The 17,530-nt window shown below is 37.7% G+C and overlaps 2 protein-coding genes across 2 annotated transcripts; both read right to left on the bottom strand.

The window, feature by feature from the left end:
• Positions 1-439: 439 nt before the first annotated feature.
• nr0b2a (nuclear receptor subfamily 0, group B, member 2a) lies at positions 440-2,323 on the bottom strand. The gene is made up of 2 exons (XM_052579209.1): positions 1,771-2,323; positions 440-1,052 (listed from the first exon to the last, which is right to left on the bottom strand). Exons 1-2 carry the CDS (start codon positions 2,288-2,290, stop codon positions 811-813), a joined length of 762 nt encoding a protein of 253 aa, XP_052435169.1. The 5' UTR covers positions 2,291-2,323; the 3' UTR covers positions 440-810.
• Positions 2,324-7,409: 5,086 nt separating this feature from the next.
• On the bottom strand, positions 7,410-15,191 carry LOC127975281 (polyadenylate-binding protein 1A). The gene is made up of 16 exons (XM_052579207.1): positions 14,754-15,191; positions 14,431-14,645; positions 13,424-13,617; positions 13,231-13,346; positions 12,827-12,966; positions 12,458-12,552; positions 11,328-11,465; positions 11,158-11,253; positions 10,618-10,890; positions 9,836-9,926; positions 9,645-9,755; positions 9,332-9,480; positions 9,106-9,190; positions 8,579-8,709; positions 7,828-7,920; positions 7,410-7,745 (listed from the first exon to the last, which is right to left on the bottom strand). Exons 2-15 carry the CDS (start codon positions 14,621-14,623, stop codon positions 7,834-7,836), a joined length of 1,899 nt encoding a protein of 632 aa, XP_052435167.1. The 5' UTR covers positions 14,624-14,645; positions 14,754-15,191; the 3' UTR covers positions 7,410-7,745; positions 7,828-7,833.
• Positions 15,192-17,530: the final 2,339 nt, after the last annotated feature.

Below are 17,530 nucleotides of genomic sequence, written 5' to 3'. Positions count from 1 at the left end.
TTACCTTTGTGCCACTGACCCTGCAGTGTCTCCATCAGACTTCCTCTGGGTACACACGTAACCGCAAACACAACTTGTTTTATTACATTTACGCAATTTGGACTTCTTTCAGAAATATACCTGTGACACTGACGGCATGAGGCTGCGGAAGCCAATGTTCGCAACGCTTTGACATGGTTAAGATTGGAAGAAACCCTAGCTTACTGAATATCACGTTAAACAAAATGCGTACACAATCATTAAATGTTTAAAGGAACAGAACAGCTCACCCTCAAGTCATCCCAGATTAAGAGTAGTTTCTTCATCAGATTCGGAGGAATGTAGTGTTGCATCTCTTGCTCTGCGGTGAATGGGTGCCGTCAGAATAAACCGTTCTAATTATAAGTTCAGTATTCATAGAAGTGACACAAGACAAACACAGATTTTGATAATACCGAAATCTGTAAAAATAGATTTAATCGCAGTATATTTATGAACGTACAAATGTTTTCCTCCAGCTTTCTCACAGAGACGATACATGAACCTCCCACACGTGCGGAGATCTTTCTAGAGCGTTTCATCAAGGAATACATCGTAGTTTCACAATCATCCCGTACAAAAAGCTACAAAGGTGCTTACAAAAATAAAAGAGAGAAGGAAACAATCAATAAATCACATACTTGTGACCTAAATACCATTACAAAGGTGCAGTAATTTCATTAAGCTGTGTAAACAATGAAGCTGTAACTGGTCAAACGTGACCCGTACGCAGTCAGATTCTCACCCAGCGCTCAGGGAAGAACACTGGAGAAGATCTGAGGCTTTGGGTCACTATCTGGTGAAAAGCATGTCGATCAACAAGTCCAGCAGATCTGCCTGACCGATGACCGGCCGGAAGAAGAGCTCTGTGATGAGGCTCGGAGTGACGGTCTTTAAAGAGGACGCGGTGAGGAGGATTCGAGCAAACCGTCCTCCATCCTCTGGATGAAGAGGGACAAGGACCTCCTTGAGAGCATGCTGAGCTTCATACTGCAGACCCTCGATGAACAGAGACGCCTTCAGACCCGGCACATCTACAGAGAGACAATAACAGGTGAGTGCATCGGAAAATATATGGCTAAACACGTTAATTTATGGTAAAGATTTTAAATAAATAAAGATAGATCGATAGATAGAATTAAATATATTTTAATACAAAATTAATTATCAATACATTATTTAATTATATAGAATTTTTATATTTATAAGAAATATTTAAAATAAATGTATAATAATTAATTATTATTATTAATTAGATATATATAATTTTCAATAACTTAGTATTTTTAAAATTAAAATATTTTTATCTTTATTTAAGTAGTTACATTTTAAATTAAATAATTTGGAATAAATAAATAAAATTAAAAATAAACTATTTATATATATAATTATTTTTATAAAAACGAAATTACTAAATTAAATTATTGATAAATATAATTTAATAACTTAATATTATTACAAGTATAGTCATTTAAAAATTGCAATTATAATAATTTACTATAACTTCAATTATATGTAACTTTTAAAATAAAATAATTACATGTATTTTAATAAACTTAAGAATGCTTAGTTTATAAATAATTATTAAATAAAATTTACACATATATATATATATATATATATATATTCATTTTCCAAAACGTATCTATATATATTATTTTGAATGATTATATATAAAAATAAAAAAAATAGTGTCATCATTTAAATATAAATTAGTGTGTAAATCTGTTAATGTGGTTTTGGAGACCGTACCTGGATTGAAGATCACGGTGCCTTTCAGATAAGCGTACTCCTTGGGGCTTAAATCCAAACTCCAGAACTTCCTGATAACTTCTTTGAGCGTCTGTGCGCCGGCCAGCGTGGGCTGCTCTGGATCGGAGCTCGCCGTCTCTCGGCCGTTGAGCAGGATTCTCTTCAGCATGCTCGGAGCCGGAGAGTCGTGGACCTCGAATCGAACCCGGTCCTGAGCCAGACCCAGAATGAAGAGCGGAGCCCAGCAGTTCTGCAGCAGAGACAGCTGGTCTTTAGGAGGCAGCTGCTGGAACGCAGGCAAACTCTTCATGAAGTGCACGGTCTTCACCAGCACGTCTGAAGCCACCTGACACGTCTCGCTGGGAGTCTTCAGACAAACCGTCCTGCGCTTCTCACAGTGGCACGTGTGAGGAACACGCTTGTAGCTCGGCTCGCTCGGAGTCGAACCGCCTCGGCTGAGGATGCTGAAGAGGATGGCGTTCGACTGCCAATTACCGTACACCGAACAATCACAATCCATGTTCTCACCAAACACACAAACGCTCTCCTAGAACTCACGCCTCTGAAGCTCCTATTTATAACAAGCACTCCTGAACCTTGACCTGTTGATCTACATCTGCTGTGAACACAACAACTGTTTAGCAATTGGGTAAACGGAGATAAGACAGGGAAATACTAGAGGTGAGGCAATATAATCTCTGCTGGAGTCATTACACCAGGCCGTACCAAGAGACCAAGGACTCGTCAAGCACTCATTATATGATCCCTATCATTACAGACGAATCCAGAACAGTGAAGGAAGTGAGAGGTGAATGACCCTTGAGAATGTGAAGGATGACAGCCAAAGGAAAATGTTTTCTTTAACTTGATAAATAAATTGCGTACTTTTATTTCCCTGTCACATTTATTCCACCTTTGATAGATTTACACCTAATTTCTATATTAGTTCTTGCCATTACTTTTTTATATACATGTACATCGATGTACTTTAATTATACTCACTTTCTCTTATTTTGAAAAGCCTCCGAATACAATATTTCATTTTTAAATATCTTTTATTCCATTTATTCTATCTTTCTCTTTATTTAAAAGTAGCTGCTGTGTGTTATGATAAAACCAACATTTTTGGAAATATCAATATAAATCACAAATATTATATTATATTATATTATATTATTAATGTTTTACCAGTCGCAGTGACTGTGCTCCAGCAGGGGTTTATTTAGCAAAAGCACAATTCGTTAAACAACTCTGAATCTCCGTGCTTCAATGTATCACATCCAAAGTCATGGTAAAAATATGTTACTATATTACAAATAAATTCAATTATTTTTAGAACATCTATTAGTTTCATTAATATTGCTGCTGAACTATAAAAATAATAATTTGGGGGGTGTAAGTTGTAAATAAAAAATGATTGGAGTATGTTTTACTCCAATAACAAATAAAATTAAATAAAAAAACACTACAATTTCAGATTTTCTACTTAAGCCAATGTTTTACTTGTCGTTTCTTTGTAAATTCACAAGCAATTTCTGAAAGAAAATTGCTTCTATACCAATTTTTTGTGAAACCAGTGTGTTATAGTGATTTTACCACAACAGAGTGTTCTCTACTCAATCTATGCCTTTTCTATCTACACTACCTTCTAATTTTATTTGTTCACTTTGTACGGTTTTCAGACTTTCTGCAGAAAACAAATAGTCTGGCTGTTAATTGATCTAAAGAAAGACAACTGACTTTTGACATACTGAAAAATTGAAGTAATCAAACTCTTAAATTATATGTAAATTAAAGGGGTCATATGATGCGATTTCAATTTTTTCTTTCTCTTTGGAGTGTAAAAAGCTCTTGGAGAATAAAGATCTGTAAAGTTACAAAGACACGCCCCCACATCTCTACATCACTATGTGGAAATATTAGCTTGAACTAATGGTAAAACTAAAGACATTATTAACTGTCTTTACATTTATTTTGAAAGATGAAGCTTGTGATTATAGAAAGGGGCGTTACATTTCCGACGAGTGCTTGTGGTGTTCGTCCAATCACAATGCACTGGGTCAGTCGGCCAATTAGAGCAGACTGCGCTTGTCAGAGGGAGGGGCTTTGTCGAAAACGAGGTGTTTGAGAGAGACGGGGCATAGAGAACCTACAATAATGTACAGTATTTGAACAATAATGTGTTTTTTGAACATTAAAGCATGTCAACATATTCTGTTACACCAAATAATGATCTTTAAAAAAAGCATCATACGACTCCTTTAACACATAAACTGTAATGTGATCGCTGAAGCTGATCCGACTCCAGTAGAAAATGTATCAACATCATGAAACATTCATGAATCGGAACCAATTCAGGATAAATAAATCACTTTCTTGAGGATTCTTCTATCATGGAGGTGTTTTTCTGTAACGTCATGATCTTGTCCTGGTTTATTATCTCAGCAGTACCTAGCACTGAGAACTTAACCCGATAAGATAATTACTATATTACTTTCAATCGAATCAACAAGTAGCTACTTGTGTAATCCCACTTACATTTCCATCATAAATATTATGATTTCTGTAGATGCTCACCAAAGCCAACGATTCGTCATTTTAGAATTAGTTAGTGTAAAATACTTTTTTGGTTTTAAAACTACTATGAACTGATTTGCAGTATAACAGATCCAACATTCAGCTCTTCATAATTGGCATAATTCAAAGTCGCTTCCTATATTCTTTGTGCACTTCAGCAGAATGTCAGATAAATTGGATCTCTGTGATGATGATGATGTTTTGTGGTTCATAGTGATCATGCACTTTATCACGATTAGAACATTCTGTCTGGAAAGAGTCTAAATCACACGGATCAGTGTCTGAATTATAGCGATTGAATCACGGGTTGTAAACGCGTTTGATAAGCCAGTGTTTATTGAAGGTCGAGACAGTCTGAGACAGACACTGAGGACTCCACCTTATCTCCAGCTCCACAGTAAAAGAGAAAAAATAACTCGTGACAGACAAACGAAACGAGAAAACAGCTGCTACAATTCATTATTTCACTCATTTGAAAAGATGTTCTGTAGGGTGCTAGATCTAGAATGATTGAAACAACATTCTGCTCATTCTTTAATATCATGCATGCTTTATTTATGAGCTCATGTTTACTGAATATTAAGTGTTGATTCAATTCATGATGGAAATTCTCAACATTTTAAGATTTTATATTGATTTGAGTTTCGCATTTTTTTGTTTCGAATCTTGCAATATTTAGCATCTCCAGTAAATCCGTCTAGATTTAAGGATGTTTTAGATATCTGTATTGGGAGATGGATAAAACAGCATGTCCTAAGCGTCCAAAAGTACACGGTGTAGATGTGTTTCTGGTGTGTTTGGTTAGGGACACGTCCAACATGTGCATTGTTGGAGGAAGTGAGAAAACACTGCTGTAAACAACACAACATGAAAAAGAAAAAGGCAAGAAGGTGAAGAGCTTTTAGCACACTGTATAATAGTCATATGATCCAATATTCAATGATATATAGAGATATAAGCCTACTAAAAAACTACGAATCTGAACACACAATCAAGCTTTTCTACGTGATTTCCTGCAAAGGTTTCCAAATAAAGATACAGAGTGACAGAATGATTTTATCTCATCGGATTGTTTAGCTGGCCGTGCAAGTTGTTGTTTAGGATTGGATCTCATTGGTAAATCAATGGCAAAACATTACCAAACAATTCAAACATGCTGACAACGCAATCCATAAAGATGTGTTCTTAGTGTGTACAGAATTCAATAAATGTTATATATTCATTCTGAAAAGGGGGTTTGTTTTATGATCACATTTAACCAGTTGTGCTTTAATTAAACGTGATGTTATTAAACCTTTAGAACAGCATATTATTGATCTTTGGTTGTTTTGATTGCTTCCATTGACCTCACTTTGGATTAAAGCATCTGCTAAATCACTGAAAGTACATTTAATAAATGTTTATTTTAAATGCCAGATTTTATGCTTAAATTCACGTCATGACGTATTTAATGATTTTCGGCAGATTTGACTGAAAACTACAACAAAAGATGTTATACACAGACACCTATTTCAGGTCAAATGGCACCGTTTCACTTTATTTCACTTCACATTCCATTCTAGTGTTATCAAAAGGATGTGATTCGTGTTTCACAATGGCAGCATATTGAATCTATTTATATTCCAGATTTTATGACGGTCATAAGAATATGACTGAGCTGTAAAGTTGAAGGCCAGGGTTAAGATCGTTTAGTTTTCTTTCGGTTGGTGAACCCGAGTAACCGGTTTTCCTGTCAGTCACAGATGAGTAACTATCAGGTTTTTCATTTAAATGTTTTATTTCAGGACTAATAATCCGACAGAGCGAGATATACAGTTATTTCACGAACACTGCGTTTTACGAACAACGCGATTCCACTCAGCATTGAAAGGTTAATCCAATATTTTGAAATAAACTTCACATTAACGTTCAGAAACATAAAAGCAAACGTGTCTTCATCTTAGTAGTTCCCCACTCACCGAATATGATGTGTAAAGATGTGAAGATATGGAAGATATGAAGGCTAATAATATCTGACTGAATGAACACGCGCGCTAGTAATTTGCGCGCTAAAAAACGGAACGCGGATCCTAACGGTCGCCTCGTCTTTATATATTTATTTGGTGGACCTTCTGCCATTTGCGCTCTATTAGCCTTATCCGGCTCCTAAAAAACGTTGTTTTTCTACATAAAACAAAAATATTATGTAAAGAAAATATGGCAGGCTAACAAAAGTTACTTTTATTTAAAAGTAATAACTTCTTTTTTTTTGGCTTGTTTAAACATTGGTTCCTCAAATAAATTAAATAGCGAAATCTTCAACCAGCCTGAAAACATATATATATATATATATATATATATATATATATATATACACATACACATATATATACATTTTTTTTACTGCTACTGTCATGTGATGTACATGTCAAAGCATTAATACACAAACACATATATATACACATTATTTTTTTTTATTCAAACGGAGAAACCAAATTATCCTGTAAGGCGTTCAGGACCAATCATAAGAGTTTCCATCATATGTGAACCAATATATTAATGTCCTGCCAATAATAACCATTTAGAACCAGGACTCCATAATGTTTAAATGCAGTAAGTCAATGCTACCAGTGCGAAAGTTGATCAATTAACTCAATCCTAAACACAACTCAACCATTGCTTTAAAACACTTTTTTTAGGCTGCATTTAGTACATTTCAGTTTGCTAACTCATGTTAACTTGTAACTAACAAAGAGGAATGCATTTAAACAACTAGACATCTAAGAAAAAGTTCTCTTTTGATCATGTGCCAAATGTGATCAACTCCATCTTATGACTGAAGACACCACCTTCAGGACATTAACCCAGAGATGCACCGTAGATCAGGTCGTGAACTCATTTTCTAACTTTGACAACACCATGTCAACATTCAGGTTCATCTGCATTCACTACAGTGGACTTGTGCAACTATAAAATGGTTTCTGAGAAACTAATGTGCAGCTCTTTTAAAATAAGCTGATTTGTGTCCAAAGGCTTTCAGCACAACCCATCATAAATCAAAATAAAACACATGAACCATGACAAATGTTTAAAGTTTTATTTATTCAAGCAGTTTAATCCAATGTACTTTACCAAATGTTCAGCTATCCACTGCCAGAACACCGCTGACAATGAGCTTTCATTAAGAGGAATAAAAAGAAAGGAATGTTTTGGAATTTTCAAAATTAAAAGGTTTTTCTTTTTCTATTTTTTTTTCTATTTTTTTAATATAATCAAGGTCAAGATTTAGTTTCTCAACCTGGCAAAACATTTGGATGTCATCTTTTTTTCTTGTTCGCGTTTCTGTTTTTCGATCTTTATTCACTTTTTCTTTTTTTACTGTGTCCCTCTTGGTGAAGACGGGGCCGAAGAGAACCATTCTGGAAGAGGAGGAAAAACATAAGACTAGAAGAACAAAGCATTTCTTGAATCATTAAAGAGTGCCTCAGAACACCTCCTGACCTGGTGTTAGACGGCCGGCACAGGGGCGCTGGGGGTCTTCTGAGCAGTTTCTTTGGCCTGATGAGCCTGCAGCACTGCGACCGCTTCATCCACCTGCAAGATCAAGCACATTTTAAATACTGAATATTAACCCATGTGCGTCAATTAAATTAAAACAACAAGTTACAGATAGGTTCATAGAGGAGAAAAATTTCCAAAACCGGTCATAAAAAAAATGTTAAGCTTGGGAGTACAGATTTACATTTGGTCTCATTGTACAGAAGACCCTTAACAGATTATTGCTGAAGTAATAAAATAATAAAATTTGTAAAGTAACCTAAAAATATGGTTCAGTTTGTGAGAATGATTTATGAGCCATTTTTTATAAAGATATATATTTTATAAAAAGTGAACAAAAATTCAGAAAGAAAAAAAGCCATAAATCTAAAGAAGTTGCGTTCCAAATTTGAAGTTGATTTTTTTTTTTTAAACGAGCTTTTAGTTAAACTTTGGGTGCAGCACCAAACTTTTCCCTTATAAGGTCATGAGGAACTGTTTTCTGTACCTAGTGTAAAATAGATTTAATAAAGGAAATGGATAAATAATTCCAATAAAAATACACCTGTGACAAAATTTACATAGTTAAACAGGCAAAGTGATCAAAAAACAAAACTGAAAAAGACAATGTCCATGAGGTCACACAAGGATAAAAAAAATAAAATAAAAAACAGAAAATCCCAATAACTAAAGTGAGCATCCCCTGAGCACTGACCTTTGACCTCAGGGACTCCGGAGACTCCAGCATGTGCAGCAGCTCAGAGTTGTCGATCTCCAGCAGCATTCCGGTGATCTTCCCAGCCAGACTGGGATGCATGTTCTGGATGAGCGGGAACAGACGCTCACCTGTCGCAGAAGAGAGCATGCATCAGATATTACACTGAAATACTACTGACTTTTACAGCTGACATGCATAAAACATGCAACTGACATATTTAAAAATCAAGTAAAAATTAAACATTTTAGGGGTATATTTTATATACACACACACACACACATGGATTTAACGTGCAATTTCTAGTTTTAAATTTAAAGTACTTTATTGTAAGTATTGTAGATATGCCTGACGAGATGTTTTGGTATATTAACTATTCTTGCAATGGAAGGTATTTCGAGGGGTGTCTTCTGTAAAGTCACAGTAAAAATCTATGATGACTTAAACGAAACCGGACACATTCTAATACACACACACACACACACAAAAACAAAAAAGCACAACAGGATTGAGAGGGTTAAACTGACCCAGCATCTGCTTCTGTTCTTGTGGAGGGGCGGCAGCCAGCATGGACGCCGTCAGAGGCTCCTGACCCTGAACGTGGACCGCAGGCTGAATCAAGACAAACACAAACGTTCATCGAAAAAGTCAAAATGACAAAAATCATGGCGAAAATTGTATTAAAAAAAAAACACTGAACAAGAAATGTATGGGAGTAAATGTAAAACGTTCCATTAAGATTAAAGTGCGTACCTGCTGCATGGGCACCTGCGGCTGAGAGGGCATGTGCTGCTGTGTGTTGCGGACTCCAGGTGCGTACTTGTACTGTGGCACTCCTCTCACCTGAGCCGCACCTGTGGCTGCGCCTGCACCGGAGGGACGAGGACCCATGGCCTGAGACGCTGCGGAGAACACAGCACAATCAGGATCACTCAACTGCAGGAACGCACTTTGATAGTTAAACATGTGTATGTTAATGAACTCCAAATCTTTCTTTAATAGTGCACTATTAAATCTATGATGTGCATCTATCTACGGTGTGTGTAAGTGTGTGTTGGTGTCTCACCAATGCGCTGGGGGGCCATCACCCGTGGGACCTGGGAGGCGGGACGCATGGCACCGAAGGTCTGAGGACGCGGCCCCGAGGGTCTGACTGCGTTCGGCATGCCCTGGAAATCTGGAACGGAGATCAGAAACAGAGCAGTGAAATGAAGAGTTCTGGTGGGCGGGGCTAAGAGTGTGTGGGTGGAGACTCACGCTGAGGGCGGACCCCCTGAGTGGCCCAGCGAGGACTGGGGCGGAGCTGAGCGAGCTGACTGGTGGGATAGTAAGCAGCACGATTCTGAGCCTGTCAATCACACACCGAGAGAGAGAGAAACCACATCATGATTCATTTTACATGGCTTTCTAAAGGAGGGGTTTGGAAAAATTAATCGAAATTAGCGAAACGTTTGGGAGTCGTTGAGCTAGTAAAGTAAAAATAGTGTTTTTAGACCTTGCATGCATGTCAACCTGTTGTTGAAGACTCTCAAAACCCAAATATAACCCTTTCATAACCCATTACAGGGGCACTTTAATCTTTCACTTTAATGTTTTTTAACATTTAAAATGCCATTTTTTCTATAAACATCCATTACCTAGTCAAATTCTTATATTTAATCAGTGAATTAGAATAGTAAGGCATTTGGGCTGTTAGCAAGCAAATGAAATCAGCACATTAGCTGCACCTAAAGAGGCATTTACACACGGTTTAATGGAAGACATGGCTACATTTAACCTGCAGTTACAAATGCATTAATGTTTTGTTACATTAAGAGGCTGAATACTGATTTTAGAAACTAGTTATGAAAGATGTTGAATTTGAATGGCCAGTAGGTGGCAGCAAGTCACTGTTAATAAGCGAGTCATTGCTATTGAACCGAATCATTTAAACGGTTGATTCACTCAGGAACGAATCACTGTCGACGCAGAACAGCACCGTGCCTGTGTTTGGGATTATATTACGATATTATCACCGAGCACTGTCAAAGCGTCCTGACCTGTGGGATCGCAGCCATGAAGTATCCTGAAGGTGGCGCTGGCTGGTAGGGGTTGAGGACGGGGTTGGGCACGGCTCTGACGCTGGCCATCCTCTGCATGTACTGACTGGTGAGATGAGCCTGACGCTCCTCCTTCCTCTGAGCCAGAGCCACATACAGCGGCTTGGTGGCCACGATACGACCGTTCATCTCCGTCACCGCTTTAGTGGCCTCTTCAGGAGACGAGAAGCAGACGAAGCCGAAGCCCCTGCTGCGGCCGCCTTCCATCATCACCTGGACACAACAACCAGCAGACTTCAGATCAACACACAGACCTGGAGGAACAACACTGGGAAGGGTTCTACAACACTAAAAACACTGTTTATGTTTCTACGTAATCTGTTGCTGAAACATATACACAAATAATGTGTAGTGGAATTTTAATCATGCATCAACAAAGAGAGAGAGAGAGAAGTATAGGCTAAAAACATCAATCTTGGGATTTAGGAATTGATATGGATTCAATCAAATAAAGATCGACCAGCCCTAGTTAGTGCGCACCTTAGCGCTGGTGATGGTGCCGAATGGAGCAAACTCTTTACGCAGACGTTCGTCATCCAGACCGTCATCCAGGTTTTTCACGTAGAGATTGACTCCCTGTTGAAAAAAATAAGTGTTAATGTTGACATACAGACATGAACAAGCCTTTAGCGCCCTCATCTGGTGCTCACCTGGTAGCGCGTCATGCGGTCCTGCTTCATCTGCTCAAACTTGCGCTTGAGCTCCGTCTGACGCTCTCCCTTCTTCTGAGCGCGACCCACGTACACCTGCTTCCCGTTCAGCTCTTTTCCGTTCATCTCATCCACGGCCTGACGACCAGAACAGACACGTCAGGATTAGACTGGCACATATCAGGGGAATGGTTATGCACGATGATGGACTTCAACATAAAGCTCGGATGAGAAGCACATTCACTCTGACAGCAGATGGCGCTAAACAGCAGAGAGGCAGCCGTTACCCTGGAAACCATGTAAACAAAGCAGCAGCTGCGCTACTTTGTATCTGAAACATGTTTTAATGACATCATTCAGATTGTTGTATTCGCACAGCACCAAACACTTAAATATTAAGACTTAATCGGCTATTGATTGTAACTTTTTACATTTAGTCGGTGTTGTGACATCAGCCGATGCTTTTAATCTACAACATGTCTTAGATATTGATTGAAAATGTTTTGATTCGTTATTGCCTGCTCATGCTTTCTATTAATTAACATTAGTTGATTCATTAGTTAAACTGCCAATGAAATTCTTCTAAAAGTTCATTAATCTTAGGAAATTTCAATATATACATTACGTAATTTAGAAAAGAATAGAGCATTTTTAGAGAAGACAGAATTATTTTAATAACATCAGTTAGTAGATTAAGTTCTGTAAGATTTTCGTCCAGACGGTGGAACCATTGGTGTACATGTCTGTATGTTAGACACTGAACACTGTGGTGGGTCTATTTTTAATTCTTGTATATTTATTATTTGTTTTTTTCTATGTGTGTTTTTGTATTGTATTATGGATCCCTCTGGGTCTGGAAATAAAGTTTATTATTAATAAGCTAACAGCTGTGCTTTTTAACAAAGATTAATGACTTCTGTAACAAATGTAGCTCTTTATTAATGTTAATGCATGAAGGTTAACTAATGAGATCTTGTGGTAAAGTGTTAGTTATAATTCTTTTGCACGTTAATCCGTGTGAATTCTACACTAATTTTCAGCATGAAAATGAGATTTCATCATACACGTAGTCAGGACACAACAACAGATCGTTACTAAACCACACGGAGTCTCAACACGCCGCTGCTCACCCGCTGGGCGTCCTCGTGCCTCTCGAAGCTGACGAACCCAAAGCCTCTAGATTTACCGCCGTCATCCGTCATGACTCGAATACTGAGCGCTGGACCTGCACACACACACACGTCAGATCCGACTCATGTGACCAGATCAAAACATCTACAGGCTCGTTATTACATTTAACTCGAACCAAAATCATTACAAAAAAAAACTACATATAATTATATAAACATAAAATTTTTCGTGAATATACATGCATGCCTGTTTTTATATACATAAATATGCACAATACACACAAGTATCATGTATATATAGACAAATTAATAAAAACTATGATATTAAAAGACTTAAAAAAAACTGCTAGCAGTAAAATAAAAACTCACCAAATTTGCTGAAAATCTCCCTCAGCTTCTCGTCCTCCATATCTTCTCCGAAGTTCTTGATGTAAACGTTGGTGAACTCTTTTGCGCGGGCGCCCATCTCTGCCTCACGCTCCTTACGAGACTTGAAGCGTCCCACAAACCTTTGAGAGACAAGTCACCTTTATTATGAATAGAGCATTTTTAATAAATCAACGGCATAGCATCTAATGCTTTATTCATGGAGAAGATCATTACTTAATAATAATAATAATAATAATTTAACACAAAGGAAGCTATAAAAAAATATTTCAAGTTAATAACTTGGGGAAATTTTTTAGATGTAGCACATGATGTTTGAGACACACTCATCATGCTTCACTCCAAACCAAACAGTTTAGTTCAATGCGGTTAAATCAAACACTTACACTTTGCGGTCATTGAGCAACATGCCGTTCATTTTCTCAATGGCTCTTTCTGCAGCCTCGTGGGTCTCAAAGTGCACAAAGCCGTATCCTTTAGAGCCGTTCTCATCACAAACCACCTTCAGAGAGAGAAGAGCAGCTGAGCACGAGCACAAACACCTCACACATGCGTCTCGCAGCACACACTCGACCTCACCTTGCAGGACAGGATGTTTCCGAAGGCAGAGAACGTGTCGTACAGGGCCTTGTTGTCGATGGACTTGTCCAGGTTCTTGATGAAGATGTTTCCCACGCCGCTCTTGCGCAGGGACGGGTCTCGCTGGGACCACATGATGCGCAGCGGACGGCCCTTGATCACGTCAAAGTTCATCGTGTCCAAGGCGCGCTCGGCTGAAACGGAGTTAGAACATGAGTAATGGTGCGTTCACCATGCTTGGAATAAATAGATTCAGTTGAATAAAGACCAAATTACCGGGTAGATTTACCCAAAATGAATTATATTTTATGTTTGGTGGTTGAAATCAAATAAATTCGAATGTACACACGAATAGAACAATTTGGGCAAGTCACGTCTGGTGTGAACGCACAGTAAGGAGATTGCCAAGTACGCAACTTATCTTGACGTGTCTAATATACACAAAATTATATTATATTGAAAATAAAACAGAATTAAAAAAAAAATACTAAGATAAATTAATATTTATAAAAAATATTAACTACATAAAAATATATAAAATAAAAACTATATAAAATAAATAATTTAAAAACGAATCTAAAATTTCACAAATTTATAAAGATTCAAAATTTATAAATGCTTTGAATATAAAAATTATATTAGTAAAATTCATACAAATGTATAAATTATACATAGGATATTATTGAATATATATTTTATATAAAACACATACATACTATGTTAAAAATAAAAAATACATAATTTAAAACGATAGAACATAAAAAAGTAAAAAAGACATACATTTTCTTAGAATAATATATATATATATATATATATATATATATATATATATATATATATATATATATATACACATACACGCACCGAACATATGAAATAGTAAATACGCATTAGAATATTGTATATTTCTTCATTAATTTAAACCTATTTGACTATTACTATTATACATGTAACTTTATATGAACATACAGACTATAAATGTATGTATGTCTCGGGGTTCGGCTCACCGTCGGCGGGCTGCTGGAAGTTGACGTAGGCGTAACCGAGCGAGCGGCGCGTCATCATGTCCCTGCAGACCCGGATGGAGAGGATGGGTCCGGCTGGACTGAACTTCTCGTACAGCATGGCCTCGGTCACATCCGAGTGTAGATCCCCCACATACAGAGAGGCCATCGGGTAACTGGGCGCGCTGGGGTTCATCTTCAGAGCTGGACACGAGGACCTGATTGAACACACGCGGACAGACGACACCAAAAATGCTCGATTCGACTCTCACACGGTTAAATACTCTTAAAACAGACTCAAAGACGATTTAAAACGCGTTCGGTACCGATTTGGCGTCGATGTTTCGTTGGTGTCGATGATTTAAAATCTCCTCAGGCCTAACGGTGCGATTAAACTCCTCAAACCTGTTCTCAAATCCTGCTTCACCGAGGTCTTCGGTAATAAAAGTAGAATTTTTGTTGGTATTTTTCTGTTTTGTGAATTTTTTTGGTTTTTTTGGTTTTTTATATATAAGATGTGTGCCGAAGCTCTGAGGCACACGCGCTCTCTCTCGCACCGCACAAGATAGGGGAAGAGAAGCGGAAGTACGGCACACAAGAAGGCGACCTCGCCGGATGTTGCGTGTGGTTCCTTTATACAGTTACGTAAGAGCAGAATAAGAGTCCGCGGGCTAATAGAATAAGAGTAGCGTGATTCACGAAAAAATATAAGTGCGAACGTAAAGGTCATGGATTGGTTTGCATGAAGGACATATAATACATTTAATATCAATTCACAACAAGATGAAACTCCGTTTCCGCAGCGGGATAAACATTAAAAATAAATGTTAGCTGTGACTCAAAATGTAGAATATATATATATATATATATATATATATATATATATATATATATATATATATATATATGTATATGTATATATATGTATATGTATATATATATATGTATATATGTATATGTATATATATATATGTATATGTATGTATATGTATGTATATATATATATATATATATATATATATATATATATATATATATATATATATATATATATATATATATATATATATATATATATACAGGGGTGGTTCTAGAGTGAGTGGAGATCCGGGGGCTTAGCCCAGAAAAATCCATGTATGTGACTTTTTATTTTAATAAAAAAAAGAAAGATTTACCTTGTTTAAAATATACAAAAACAATAAAAACAAATTTAAAACATTTTATTTAAAGTATTGAGGAAAATACATTTGCTTTTTGCAAACAAAAATTAAGAATTGCAAAACAAATGAAACAGTGCGAAAGCAATGATTTTGCAATAAATATTTTCCATGGTCATATCTATTAGTTTATTTGCAATGCTGCTTTTATTTTGTGTGTCAGTCTAGTTTGAGCTTGCCATACCATTTTCCCTTTGCGCTTTACTTTTCTGCACGTCTCTCCTTGTGGCACTGTTTTGACGTGGGGGTGGAGTCAAGGGACGGGGGCGTGTACAACATGCCTCCCTGGAAGTGACGTCATGGGCCCGAGACACAGCTCACTGATCCAGGTCCTGTCATGATCAAGGGGCAAGGAACTCGACCGGAAGTTGAAGTCGGGTGGGGGCTGCCATCTTTTAGCAGAACTTCACTTGCGTTAGCATTCCCATTGACTCCCATTCATTTTGGCGTCACTTTGACAGCGAATAACTTTACATCTGAGGCGTTTAAAGACTCTGTTTGTCCATTATTTATTTCTAAAGATACACGAAAATGTATAAAGGGCTCCATTACCTTCTATGTTACATTATGGCCCCGTATAAACAGTTTTTGTAAAAAATAGGCTAACGATTGCGTCATAACCACTCGGCTCTCTGTCGCATTACCGTACAGACAGGTGGAGAAGCTCGCAGGCAATTAACTTAATATGGCGTAGTGGCGTTACATTTTAAAATACTATACAAAATAATTAATCAGAATACTTACTCCTGCTCATTCACGACAAAGAACTCCCCGCTCAAGCTCGCCGTCTCTGCAAGATTAACGATGGCAGTTTGCACGCACAGCCACTAGAAGATTTACATCTGTCAGACAGGTTGCTGACGTCGTCAAGCTTCGTTTGAGTCTGCGCGTCAGAAACGGAAGTGCTAAAAAACGCTAAAAATGGGCTTCACTTGTCTCAATTGAGTTCCAATGGGGTCGCTGTGTCCATTTCTTTTACTGTCTATGGTCATGATGAGCAGAGCATATAGGTAGCGGGTTCGCGAATCATTTGAGTCAGTTCGGGAGTTCGTAGCGGGATCGCGAATCATTTGAGTTTGGAGATCGCAAATCATTTAAAGCAGTTCGGGGGTTCGTAGCGGGATCGCCAATCATTTGAGTCATCTGACTCCAGTTTGGGAGTTGGAGCGGGATCGCGAATCATTTGAGTCAGTTTGGGGATCGCGAATCATTTGAATCAGTTCGGGAGTTCGTAGTGGGTTCGCGAATCATTTGAGTCAGTTTGGGGATCGCAAATCATTTGAAGCAGTTTAGGAGTTCATAGCGGGATCGCGAATCATTTGAGTCATCTGACTCCAGTTTGGGAGTTGGAGCGGGATCGCGAATCATTTGAGTCAGTTCGGGAGTTCGTAGCGGGATCGCAAATCATTTGAAGCAGTTTAGGAGTTCATAGCGGGATCGCGAATCATTTGAGTCAGTTTGGGGATCGCAAATCATTTGAAGCAGTTTAGGAGTTCATAGCGGGATCGCGAATCATTTGAGTCATCTGACTCCAGTTTGGGAGTTGGAGCGGGATCGCGAATCATTTGAGTCAGTTCGGGAGTTCGTAGCGGGATCGCGAATCATTTGAGTCAGTTTGGGGATCGCGAATCATTTGAATCAGTTCGGGAGTTCAAAGCGGGTTCGCGAATCATTTGAATCAGTTCGGGAGTTCAAAGCGGGTTCGCGAATCATTTGAGTCAGTTTGGGGTTCGCAAATCATAGTTGCATAGGCATTTTTAACTAATTTAGTAGCTAGTTCTAATTACGTTTTCCACGCTTGTTAAGGTGTGATATGTGAACTCGTATTTTTTGTTTTATTGATGTGCCTTTTAACAGTATCAAGTATATTAAAAAACTAAACAAAT

The sequence above is a fragment of the Carassius gibelio genome, chromosome B16, assembly GCF_023724105.1.
Source record: "Carassius gibelio isolate Cgi1373 ecotype wild population from Czech Republic chromosome B16, carGib1.2-hapl.c, whole genome shotgun sequence".
Taxonomy (NCBI): domain Eukaryota; kingdom Metazoa; phylum Chordata; class Actinopteri; order Cypriniformes; family Cyprinidae; genus Carassius; species Carassius gibelio.
Note: the sequence above shows the minus strand (reverse complement) of the source record. Positions and strands in the feature narration are given on the sequence as shown.